Consider the following 13,589-nt stretch of genomic DNA (forward strand, 5'->3'; position numbering starts at 1 on the left):
TCGTGTCAAAATATGGAAATTAGAATTCCTGGTGGCAAATTTGCCACCATTATCAGTGTGTGATTCATCATTATGTGCTGGGCCAGAATTGAATGTTTAAGGGTCATAGCAACAGTAACTAGGGAAGGAGGGGCTTAGTAAATAGTCACTTACCAAGTTGCAACAGCAGCAACATTTCATGCACAGTATGTTTTTTTTAAACTCAATTTAAAACTGAATATTGCGTTTAATGATTTATCATTTAAAAAAAAAAAAAAATCGGGATGTATTATTTTGCCACTTCTGATTTGCATTTGATGATGGACGCAAGTTTTCTGCTCCATTTATACAGCCTGAGATCAAGTCAAAGTCTCTTTGATTTGTTATGAGTAGCTAATGTTTACTTTTCATTAAAAATACAGTATGTGAATGAGTGTGTGGGTGTGCGTTTGAATCAAAGACTTTTTTCCATGACAACACAGTCTGGCTCTTGGCATGGAACATGCATCTTCAAAAAGCGGCAAACCTGGATGGAAAATATTTCCAACCAAGCACTTCTGCTCGGCTGACACATACTGTGATGGAAATTCAAATATCACATTCTAGCTGAGAGAGGAAAATAAAAACAAGGGCTTGTACTTTGGCATAATTAAGTCCAGGGGAATTCATTAATCCTTAGTTCCAGTATGCTACTTGCCAAGCTGTGAAAACTTGTGAAAACTTATGAGCAGCTTTGCTACTACACTCTGTGACCGGCTGACAGACACTCCAAATGAAGATCTCGCTGCGCAAGATATAAAACACCTGATAAATGCCTCTATGTGAAAAAAAGACTGCAGGGGAGATGTTTAAATAACCTTGTTTGTTGAGATATGAATGCAAAAAAAAATAGAATGACAACAGATTATGGGGATTTTCAAGTACAAACAAACTTCAGAGAGAAAAAAAAAGATTTAGTGAAGAAATGAGCATGGGGGTTGGAAAAACAAGAAACACACTGGGTTATTTCTTTCAGCATATATAGAGCAGGGCATCTGAAATGCACACAGGAAAGCCTGAATAAACTTTGCTCCAGGGGAAGTGGGGTCCTCTTGTCCTGTAGATAATTCCAGGTTTCATTTCCCCAACAGGATGGTGACTCAGCAAGGGACAAAAGTTTCAGACCATCACAAGCCACTGCACCAAAACAATGGACTGCCGGCGACCTCTTGGCCACAAACTCATTTGCTTTTCAGCTCTAAAGATATCTCATCATGGAGCCAATCACTTGTCCAAATTGCCTTACTGGAGAAAAAGGCGGTCAGGCGAGGAGGAAATGAAAAACTATGATATAAATACTGGTTTACCACTTGTTTACAATGCGGAAGGATTCTGATATTCGATCAGCAGTTAAAGATGCTACCAAGAGTGAGCAGACAGAGGAAAGGACAGAGAGTGAAAATGACCAACGGAGAAAATTCCTTTGTGAACATGAGGTGCCTAAGTGTGTGTGGGTTTGTGGATGTGTGTACAGCAAAGTAAAAGAGTTGTTATGTCTCGTGGCGCGGCAGCTGACATGATAACACAGACCAGACCGGTGCAGCTCTCCTCTTGTCTCTCCTGAGGGCCTCTGCAACCTCAGCGAGGGGCCCAGTACCTGAGAGCTGAACTCTTCTATAAACCAGAAGCAATATGACACATGTTTTAACAGTGGCTGACATTTGTAGCAGTTTACCTTTTGCTATGCTTTGCCCTATAGATTGCTGCAGGGATGACATATTTTGTAGACCATATGGGAAGTCAGCATCACCCTGGTTCCCTCCACAAATAGCCAGTGGGAAAAAAAAAATTCCACTGGATTTTGGATTAGTGCATCTGTGATGAACAAAAGTTGAGTCCAACCAGCCCTCTGACTCCAGGAACGATGAAAACAATGCGTGTGAGAGGCGTGAAGGTTGAGCTTGTGCTTACTAGTCACACACTAGTCATCCTTGATAAGTATTTGTCATTGTGAAGTTGGAAGTTATTTATTCTAGTGTTTTCAGCCACAAAGTTAAACTCTGTTGAAATAAATAACAAAATGTTCAGTCTCCTGCTGGTTGTATGGACACACTCAGTTTTGCAGTTAGCATTTGACAAGTGGCTCGCTTTGTGCCCAAAAATCTATATTTAAATAATCAAACTGAACGACTTGTCAACTGTTGGCTTTAGCTAACAACTATCAGTCGACTAGGAAAATTTTGGGGCGTCGGCCTAGTGACTTGTGTTCAGCGTGATGACATTTACTTACTTGTTAGCAAATGCCATTTAACTTGGGATTTATATCGCAGAACAAAACATGAAAATATCTTAAGCTTGTGTTAAGCACAGACCTTCAGATGTCTGACCAAAAACCCTTTCAAAAAAAAAAACCCTGACTTCAAGACGAGGGAACCAAAGGGGCAGACATGATAACTTATTTCTGTGTTTTTGTTTAACTTGTTTTGACAGCTGAAATGACTGCTGTCACAGGCAGACTTTATCAGCTGTGGATAGCTAGCTAGTTAAGCAAATGTTAGCTCAATGACTCAGTGAAGAATGTCTGTCTCAGTCAAGCTGACTTTTTTAATAAAGATTCATGTCTTAAATGTGGACATGGTGGCTACACACATGGCATCGTGCTAAACCTAACATGTCTAAGAAAAGTCAGTGTCTTCACCAGCTGATGATCTATGTTAATGGAATGGAAATAAATAAACAGCATTGTTTGAGTATTGCAGTGAACAGCTAGTTAGTCCTACAAGCATAATATAGAAAAATGTATAATCAGGCTGTTATTACTAACATTACTGTCACTGTCATTTAATCTGTTGATTATTTTCTTGATTAATCCATAAATTATTTGGTGCATAAAATGTCAGAAAATGATGAAAAAAGTCAATCAGTGTTTCCCAAAGCTCAAGATGACATCCTCAAATGTCTTGTTTTGTCCAGAACCCCTCAGTTTACCGTCACAGGAGAAGTAAAGAAACCAGAAATCAAGCAGTATCTTTTTGCTTTTTACTTTGCCAGAGAAAAAAAGGGTTTGATGATGACTTTGGCAAACGTATTGCTGTTTCGGGTACAGACCAAGGACTTTAACTGGTGTAAACTTGTGTAACCCACATTTTTGGTTTAACGCCACAATATGAAGAGGCAAGAAAATACACAAGAAAATACTTGAATTGATTTAGACTTTTCCCAGTCTTCACGTTTTCTGCTCTAGCTCTTCAGCGCTGGCGCTCAAAACACACAAAACCTTTCATTTGTGAAGTCATCTAATTAGACTCCTGAAGAGCAGCAATCTTGTGTGACTGCCTACGAACAAGCGCCTGAATTAAATTAGTTAGCAGAAGGGGGAAGCCAGTGTTTTCCCTCTATTTACTTTTCACTGAGCCATTACACCCTTAAGCCTGCAAAACTCCAGTCGCCAACCTCCCTCTGAGAACATTAAGGGTTTAACAACAGCTTAGGTGAATTTGCATCTTCTTAAACTGACAATAAAGTCTCGCAGAGATAGAAGCCTTTGTGTCTCGCAGGTAGAGACTTGTACAGTGAGAGGAAGTGGAGGCAGGGAGTGAGAAATCATTGGCTCTGATAAGACACCAGGGTGGGATTTCTTATAAACATTTCACGGGATGTGAGGGTCAAACCTGGCTTTGAAAGACAATAGAGGAAAAAAAAAATTATGGCATTCCTTTAGCAAACTTAAGCACCCTGGAAAGAAAATCAGTTCACGACACACAAAAACGTCTCCGGTGAAAAGGGCAGCAACCCCCATCAGAGTAGCTGTATAAGTTGGGAGGGACCTACGGGACAATGCAGCAGCAGCTCCCTCGAGCAAAAAGCAGAGTGACTTCACATCAATGCTGTCAGCAAAGACAATGGCAGATTCAATAGGGCACAGACAACTATGGAGCACCTTCAAAGGGAAAAGCGCAATACAGTTAACTTAGCATTTCAATGAATCTCTAATGAGCGCGAGTCGGGCTACAGCCTGGGAAAAAGGCTGCTAATTCAATGTGAAAAGATTGAAGAAGGCTGTTTAAGATGAGGAAATCAGTCAGAGTCCGTACCGGTCCATTACAGGCTTTTGTTCTTCTTATCAAGCTGAGCGATTCGTGTCAGATTTAAAGCTCAAGAGCAGCAGAGTGACCCAAGCAGACCTAACGAAAGACAAAACACTTGGTATTAATCTTTTCCAAACTGAACATACATGCCCCTTTTACTAATTTTCAGAAGAATCTAACACTCTTCATACGAGCACCGACTGGACATGCAGAGGAAGAGAGAGAGAAAAAAATCAGACGTTTGTGATTTGTGCTACCACAAACAGTTTTTTTATTGCTTGTGGTGCAGACTGTCTTGTGTCCTCAAGACATCTTGTGACCTCACCATGAACTCTGCTGTGTTTATTGCACCTGCAGCTCCATAACACAGGAATGAGGAGTGATACATACTTTAAGCATGTCTTACTGAAAAAAGGGCTAAAGGGCAACTGTTTGTCTGTTATAACATCTTTTTTCAACCTCTGAATATTGCAAAAATAGAGTCTGTGCTCTGGATAACGCTCCCAGGAGCAGTTATTACTGCACCACCATGTGAGGTTTCATGCACAAACTCTTCTTCAGACATGTCTGAGTCATTATGTAGCTGGGGCTCGGCGATATATCAGTATCTTATCAATATTGTGATATGAGACTAGACGTATCGTTTTATTATAATAGGGCAGAAATGTAGTATTTTCCTGTTTTTTTAAAGCTGAATTACAGTAAAGTGATGCAATTTTCTGACTTTTGCAGAATGTTCTACAACATACAATACAGGGATGTTAATGATTAATCACTGATCAATTAACTGCCTTTAAGAATTTATGTGTTTAAAAATGTATTAATTGATCAATACTATGAAATGGCAGTAATTGTGCCTCATTTGACACTGTTTTGTCTGGCAGGGCAATTTGTTGAATAAGTAAATTAAAAAAAAAAAATGGGCAAAAAGTGTGTTTTATATCTTAGAAGTCCTTTGAGCGCACGCTGCACTGCAACAAAGAACTTGGTAGTAATTTAATATTTTTTCCTCATGGGACCTTCAGTTAGTCAGTTATTGGTGCATGCTGGGCCAGTTCAGTTGACCACTTTGATCACTGGGCTGCACTTCTTCCACACCTCACTGATCTTACAGTCAATTTTAACAAGCACTTTACAAAAGAAGAGTGAAAACTTTTTATTTCATTCCATTTGGAGTTGTGTTGAATGCACTGTGTTGTCATGCTGTGACAATTAGTCGTTAATTAGTTAATTAGTGTGTCAACTAAATTAAACACCAACTATTTCTACTATAACTATAATGGATTAATCATTCTGAGTTGTTTTTTAAGAAAAAAAAATGTCCAAATTCTCTGATTTCAGCCTCTCAGATATGAATATTTCCTGTTTTTTCTTTCCTCTATGACACTAAACTGAATATCATTGTATTGTGGACAAAAGAAGACACTTGAGGACATTACCTTAAGCTTTGGGAAACAGTGATGGACATTTTTCACCGTTTTCTGACATTCTATGGACCAAATAACTAATCAGACAAACGAGAAAATTATCAACAGATTAATCGATAATGAAAACAATTGTAGCTGAAAATCTAAAAGACAGATGTGTTATTGACAGACGTTTGATTGCTTAAAGTGTATTACCTACAAAGAAGGTGCATTAAAACTTTTTTCAACACAAAGCTTTGAAGATTTAATTAAAGAATAGCTCTTAACCTGACAGAAGCTCCAGACTGATCTGAGGATGATACATGTGAGTCTGATAAACAGTGGCTTGAAACAAAAGCCATCCACAGACACACACCTCAGAGAGGGGAAACATAATGTGTAAGGAGGTGTGAATGGAAAGAGTGGGACTCTAGTTACAACAGGCGGTACTCAGGAGTATGCTTGCTCATGTCAGCACATGCACAGAGCTGCTGCTGTACCAGCTGAGGTGCAGCTGTGTTTGGAGTCGGCTCTTCTGTCCGACACGGACGAGACGCTGGGCATGAAAGAGCAAAGCTACTGCAGCCACAGAGCGCAGGGTACTGCAAGAAGACATTGGTTTGTGCAAGTGTGTGTGTGTGTGTGAGGGTGTGTCCCAGGCGTGTGGGGGGGTGAAAACCCAAAGATATTTTTTCAACCTTTACGGCTTTGATGCAAATCTGCCATCTAAATTCCTACTTCGCATCACAGCGCACTTATCACACTGATCTCTGAGGTTCAGAGAAAATGTGGTTCCTTCAAGAAAATGCCTACATTGATTGTATTCTAGTAACACAACAACACAAACTGGCGCTGGCTGCAAACTGCAAATGGAATCAGATTCATAGTTTATATGATAAATGAATGGTTGCCTATGGCTGCCTAGAAAGTAGCAAAAGTATGAAACATTATAGCATCATTAGTAATGTAAAAAAAAGGTTAGAGGATGTTTAACTTACATATTCCGAGCTACAGGCTGAATTAACATGGACCTTAAACTACGTCCACACCAGTGTGTTTTCATTTTAAAATGAAAACAATACCCATCCAGATGAGCGTTATATCCTCTGTCTTAACACAACTGAAAACATTTATCACATTACCATTCACTTATACTGGGAAAGAGCATGTTGGTGTAAAAACACAAACAAAGAACAGCAACGGTGGAAAGACCAGAGATTTCTTTGCTTGGACCGACAATAAGGTTTGCCAAATGAAAGTACCAACAACTTCAGCAGGGCCTGTAATTCATTATTATATTATGATGAATTAACTACTGGTGATTAAGGCTGACGTTGTTTTCTTCTGGAAAATGGTCACGTGACAGGGTTGTCACAATTCAGTGAAGGACACATCATGACTGATAAGGTCCAATCAGGAGGCGAACTTGTGTGTCTGCGTCATTGTTTTCAGCAGCGTTTCCAAAACTCTCTGTTTTAAGGCCTAATGTGGATGTAACCTGGTTCACTTCTCTGTAGGGAGGCAAAGAACCAAAACGTGAAATGTTTCAGTGTAACATAAAGGAACAGCGTGACAGAGGAGGAACACCCACAGAACAAATAAAGAAAGTGGGCAGCAAATGTTGAACAAATGCTGGTCTTATTTAATAACCACATGAGAGCTTTTGATGAAGTACCAATTTTTTTTTAGATTGATTGCACTGCACGAACACATGCAAAACATCTGACATGTGAAACCAAATGGTGAGAAGATTCAAAAACAGCAGCACGACATATGCAACAGCAGACACAAATCAAAAGTGAAAAGTTGTGGAAACTGTGCAGTGGGAGCTAATCTGGGCTGTGAATAAATCACAGGAACCCCCGCTGAACTGTGAAACAGAGTCAGGTTCAGAGTCCTCACCTCTCTGACCTCTATACCGGCCCAAGTCACACCTCACTGCAGAGTCAACAAATGCCAGGCAACCGGCCTGCGCTCCATATGTGCCAGCGTGCTCGAGGATGGGGCGAGCCACTTCAGTGCACCATTGTCCCATCAGCCAAGATGGCCTCTCTCCTGGGGCCATAACTCAACAATGCAATGTTTACTGAAGCCAGTCTTCAAGCAATTATGTGAATGGGTCTGGTGGGGGCAGACCTTCCTCCCTACTGTTCAAACTGTGGAGTGGAGCTGCTGTTTGCACTGCAACTCCATGGAGTGCTCCTCATCGACTCTGAATGGGAATTAAACACCAGGTAGCCACGGCTGAAATGACAAGGCGCCACACAGAGAGACCAACCACCTCGCCAGGTCAATACATCACCCAGCAAAGACTAAATATATCATCAGATCAAACCGCCGCTGCAAACATTTAGCAGCCGATGAAGGGGCGGAGGTACACACAGAAGAGAAACAGAACAATTTACACCACGCCACTCACTCGGCAGACTATATATTCATAGGAATCCAGGCCACCCCTCCCCCAACCCCGGTCCAGCCCCCAATGAAGTCCAGGGACACTTATGACAGTCTATACTGGGAGAGATCTCTGTGCCAAAATTGTCTCACAGTTGGTCTGATGTCATCCATCAGAAAACAAAGTGGCCTCACGCTCTTATGTATGATTAAGAAAGACCAGAAGCACTGACCACAGGTCCTATTAATCAATTTTCACTTATAAAACACTGTTATGAAGCTCAGGGTTCAACGTTAATGTTCTTTTTTTTTTTTTTTACTTGCCTGGTCTGCTTGCCCAAAGTCCATTCTTACTTGCCCCTCAAACAGATTGGCTTATTTTTTAGTGGTTATTAAATAACAACAAAGATTAAAGATATCCGTTATGTTTAATCTAGGGATACAATGTCTATGAAATGTCAGAAAATAGTGAAAATGTCCAAGATGATCTTTAAATTTCTTCCTTGTCAGTCTAAACCCCAAAGACATTCAGTTTACTATGATAAACGGAGAAAAGCAGGAAATCTCCATATCTGAGAAGGTGAAAACAGCATTTTGTGCCACTTTTGCATGAAAAATTACAAACAATTAATCAAATCAAATCTTTTTTCACTAGCCTGACATGGCATTTGACTTGCCCTGGGCAAGTAGGCAATCCTAATTGTTGAGCCCTGCCCTGTCTGCTTCTTGCATCAGGTTCCTGCATCATCCTGTTGAGGTTTATTTCAAAATAATGACCTGCTCACTGTACATGATCCCTTACTTAAATTCACCCCAAAGCCAAAAATACATATTTTTCCCCTGGCCTGTAGCACCATTTATCCATCTAGATTTTTTTTGGTGTGAATTGCAAAATTTTGGAAATACAGACATAAAGATGTCTGGTTTCTCTCTAATATAATGGGACTAAATGGCACACTGCTCTAAGCACAAAAAATACATTTGAAAAATTCTAAACTTCTCTGTCTCTTTCCAAAAATCATGACCCAGTCACTCAACATAATCCACAGACCCTGTTGTGAGTAGTTTCATGTAGAAAAAAACTATTGTCATATGGAAAGAAAGTTGTTCCAATAGATTCGAAAGTAGTTACAGTCGATTCTCCTGCAGAAAGAAAGTAGTCCCTACATGACATATCTTCAAAACCCTGCAACTCGCACCATAAAAATCTAGATGAACAAACAGCACGACAGGCCAGGAGGAAAATATGTATTTTTGATTTCGGGGTGAACTGTCCCTGGCCAGTTTTGCAGGTTTTCTCAAATGTCAAGCTGTTAAAAAAACATTTCACTTGGATAATTTCTCACACTATTACTGCTGGTGGATCACAGCGGGCTACGGAGGACTCATTTGTGACGGGGAGTTCTTACCCACCGTGAGTTTTTATTGACTTTGATTGTTTGAGTCGATGCGCATGACCCTGACATTCCAGCGGGGAGAGCGGAGGACCCGTAGTAACACCAGTACGTGTGCTTAATTGAATCAAGAGACAGTCGGCCTGTTGTACTTCAAAGTCATAATGCAAGAAACAGATGCTTGTGGTTCCAGATAATTCAATTATGCTGGTATTGTTGGGTTGGTAGTCGATCAAGGCTGTGGTTACAGCATGGACAGGCCGTCTCCTATTACCCTCCTGTGTCAGCTCACGACAGATGAAGATAGGCCTCTGGGGACTGGGAAGTTTTTTTGCGGATCGATGATATTGAAGATATATTACTTGTGTTGCCTTTGAGGATGCAGGTAATTCACCTTTTTGTCTCAGCTGTGTGAGCTGGCACAAAGTGATAGATCATGTCATCCACAGGAAAGCCTCCGCGCTCGATAGCATGTCACCGCTGGATGTTAAATATACCTTGAAGCCATCAGCGCTATAGCCTTTCAAACGTCTGGAATATTACTGCTCATATACTCTATATCCAGCAGGTGAAAGATTTATGTCCGCCGGCCGCCGCAACTATGTCCCATCATTCAAAAAGGCTTTGCTTCAGATCAAATCAACGCAGACGAGTCACAGATATCTCAACCATGACAGCTCTGTTTATTGGAGGGCATAAAGGTGAGAGACCAGACGGGATTTCTACAGGGTGGGAGGGGGCGTCTATTCTCAGCAGCAAGGTGATGCTCATCCTCTATATGATTCACACGGCAGATATAGCGGAGTAAAAATATGTCAGACTGAAATATCATCAATTACGCGTGAATAAATACCCAACAGTGCATGGGCAGCACACTAGAGCAGAGACAATTGATCTATTAAAGGGGCAGTAACCGATTCTGGAGAAAGATAGTTGATTCCAAGGTGAACTCAATGAAACTCAACAATCAACTATCTTACTGACCTGTGATTGGGCAAAGTTTCCCGTTACAGGCTGGATTTTCTAAAGCCTGAAAACAGACCCCAGAGGAGGAGCGTAAGTCTAGTTTTCTCTCAGACCACTTGAGTTATTTTATGGTTTAAGATTATTGTGGAACTTTTGTCTGACATGATATAAAAAAAAATAAACCACTTACCCCACCTTTAACTGATGGTCAGAAAGTTAACTGACACCATTTTCGATACTCTATTAATTATTTAAGTCTTTTATCAAGCCAAACTGGAGAATGTTTTCTACTTCTCAGATGTGTGAATTTGCTGATTTTATCTGTTGTATATCATTACAAGTTTGGGTTTTAGTATTGGATGGACAAAATTAGAGCTGCAATAATTAACCAGTCGAAAGAAAATCAATCAACACCTACTGTTTCAGTCATTTTGCTGCATATTATTTTCATTCATGACAATAAATGAAGCGTTCTTGGGGATTTGGATCATTGGTTGGACACAAGGAGCAATTTAAAGACGTCACAATTGTTGAACATTTTATAGACTACATGATTAATCATGGAAATAATCAGCAGCTAAATAGACAATGAAAATAACTGTTAGTTGTGTCTGAATCAATCAGCAATCTGAAGATATAATCTTGTGGCGTGAAGCATCTTCTAGACTAAATTATCAATTGAATAATTGAAAAAATAATCAATGATGAAAATAAAGATTAGTTGCAATAATACAGTGCACAGCACCATAGCGAACGCTTAATAAATAAAACTAAAGGAGACAACTTGGTAAGAAATTCCCAATATGTTGCATTAGCGCATGCAACTGCTGTAGACCTTGAATAGAGGACCATAGCACTTGACAATGCATTTTATGGACTAAATTAGCAATCAAATAACAGACAAAATAATCAAACAAAAATAAAGTTCAATTGCAATCCTACAGTTTACTGCACAATAGTGAAAGCTGAACGAATAAAAGCAGAAGATGCAACTTAGTCACAACTTCCCAACACGGTGGATTCTTCCAACTGCAGTGGATCTTGGATGTAGGAAAAAAGCACCGGACACATGGATTCAATGTGGAATTTTTGGTTATTTTAACAGTTTTAAGTCCATTTTCTATTCAACTGAACTACAGCTACACAATCAAAATTGCATTATGACATAGTGCAAAATCGTAGTAGTTGCAAACATGTTTTTTTTTTCATAATATTGTGCAGTCCTAATATAATTTTAAGTTTGGTCTATTGGTTGGACAAAATGAGCAATCTGAAGACATGATCTTTGGCCCCTATGCATTTTATGAACTAAATTATGAACTGAATAATAGAAAAAAAAATAACGATAATGAAAATAAAGATGGAGTCAAACAGTGAAAACCAGAGGAGGCAACTTAGTAAGAAATTCCTTCCCGCTACAGTGCAGTCTCCCAACTGCAGTAGATCTTGGATGGACAATAGCTGTGGACAAGTGGATTCAATGTGTCTTTTGCCCATTTTTTGCAAATGAATCCCGACTTTTATTGTGAAGGATTTCCAGGACTGTTTTGTTAACGCAGAGTAAATAAGTCAATCTAAATGATTGAGGACACAAAGGAATAACAAGACATACTGGTAATAAATGCACATTTTCATATAGGTTTTGCAACTCCATAAATATATAATAACCAAAAAAAAAGCAGTGTGAGGCAGTGTAAAGTGTAGCCTGACTAAGTTTGAGAAGGTTTAGAGGAGTTGAGGACTCCAGGGAGACTATGAATAGCTTGTTTCTATGGACAAACTTAGCTTGAGCTTCACTCAACAGCAGCTTCTAGTTTGTCATATTACTTTTAAAAGCATCTTTACGGTACATGCTGATATGACTGAGTGGGCTGGAATCTGTTCTGCAGCCCACTTTGCATGTGAGCAGACCACACTATTTACTGCACACAAATAGCAACATCAACACATGCCTCCTCTTTACTTAAATAGGACATAAAAGCACCGATTTGTACCTTTGATTTGACCTCTATGGGGGGATTAAATGCTTTTATAGGTAAGATATGTGGGTGAATCAAGCATAAAATCCACAGCGGAGAGTTTAAAAGTGAGCAGAAAGAGTTAAAAAAATAAAAAATAAAGTTTGACTTACAGTAACCAGCTGGCATGTGAGTATCAAACAGAGGATAAGTCCACAGATCGAAGTGGTCGGAGTGCCCATTTTCCACCAACCCAGCGCAGGCTGCAAGTGCTGGGGAAAAGGAAAACCCGAGGTCCTTCACTTCACTCCTCCTGGCCACTGGACTGGTGTGATGTCTGCACCTTTTTCACACTTTTCTTCTGCGTGAAGGAACCCGACTGCTCCTCTGCGCCCCGCACCCGGTGGGACCTCATCAACAGGTAACACGGATCCTTCTTCTTCGCGCTTGTTTTTTTTTTCCGCTTTAAACGCAAAATATCGACTCGGTGAGGCTCCAAAACTCGCTTCTTCTTCTTCTTCTCCTTCTGCCGCGCACTCCGAAACTTGGGGACTTGTTGTTTGGCTAAATGCGGTCCTGTAAAGTCGCTGGGAAGTCCTGAGCTGGGACAAGAGCTGAGACTAGAGAGAGTGAGAGAGAGTGAGGAGGGAGAGCTGCTGGAAAAGTAAAAGGCGGAATGGAATTCAGGGAGTGTTGAGAGAGAAGACAGCTGATCCCGGTGCGGGCAAACGCCACCTAGTAGACTGACCCACGTTATCTCCTTTTAACCTGAGCGCACACTCCTCACATGAGCCCAAGACCCGAGAAAACACTGCTGCGGTGCTCACATCGTTAATTTAACACCGATTCAAGTCTGCCAGTGGCGTTAAATATTCAGTTTATCACAACGCTTTAAGTAGTAAGTAAGGAAGTAAAAGTAGTAATACGCGTTATACTCCAAAAAGTATTCAGAATTTCAGAATAATAGTATTGAAATAAAGTGTTAGACGTGTTGAACAGAATTACACCCCAAGCCTGCATGTAGTGTTGGGAAGTAACTAAGTAATTTACTTAAGTACAAGTACAATTTTGAGACATGTGGTGTATATACGTGAGTATATACGTCTCAGTGTTGTACTTTTTACCCCACATTTTTACTTCAATTCATGGTATCAATACAGGACTTTCAGGTCTATACTACCATCGCTTTTTTTTTTTAATAAAAATTAGTAAATTTCAGCATAAGTACATAAGTATTAGCAGCAAAATTTATTTTAACTATCAAAAATAAAGGTACTTATGAGGCAGAATGATCATTTTGTTCTTACGATATGTATATATGAAGGGGGGAAAGTAATTGAGTACATTTACTCAAGGTTGAGTATTCCATTTTCCGCTACTTTATACCTCTACTCTACCATACTTTAGAAGCCAGTATTGTAGTTT

At 40.0% G+C, this 13,589-nt stretch overlaps 1 protein-coding gene across 3 annotated transcripts in view; it reads right to left on the bottom strand.

Moving 5' to 3' along the window:
* hspg2 (heparan sulfate proteoglycan 2) overlaps positions 1-12,680 on the bottom strand; it is a 142,141-nt gene extending 129,461 nt beyond the window's left edge. For all 3 annotated transcript variants that reach the window (XM_084720435.1, XM_084720436.1, XM_084720434.1), the window contains exon 1: positions 12,338-12,680. In XM_084720435.1, coding sequence (XP_084576561.1) covers positions 12,338-12,406 — 69 coding nt within the window. In that variant the 5' untranslated portion in view covers positions 12,407-12,680. The remainder of the gene's footprint in view (positions 1-12,337) is intronic.
* Between the last annotated feature and the right edge of the window lie 909 nt (positions 12,681-13,589).

Source organism: Lutjanus erythropterus, chromosome 6 (assembly GCF_056507025.1).
Source record: "Lutjanus erythropterus isolate fLutEry1 chromosome 6, fLutEry1.hap2, whole genome shotgun sequence".
In the NCBI taxonomy this organism is placed as follows: Eukaryota; Metazoa; Chordata; class Actinopteri; order Lutjaniformes; family Lutjanidae; genus Lutjanus; species Lutjanus erythropterus.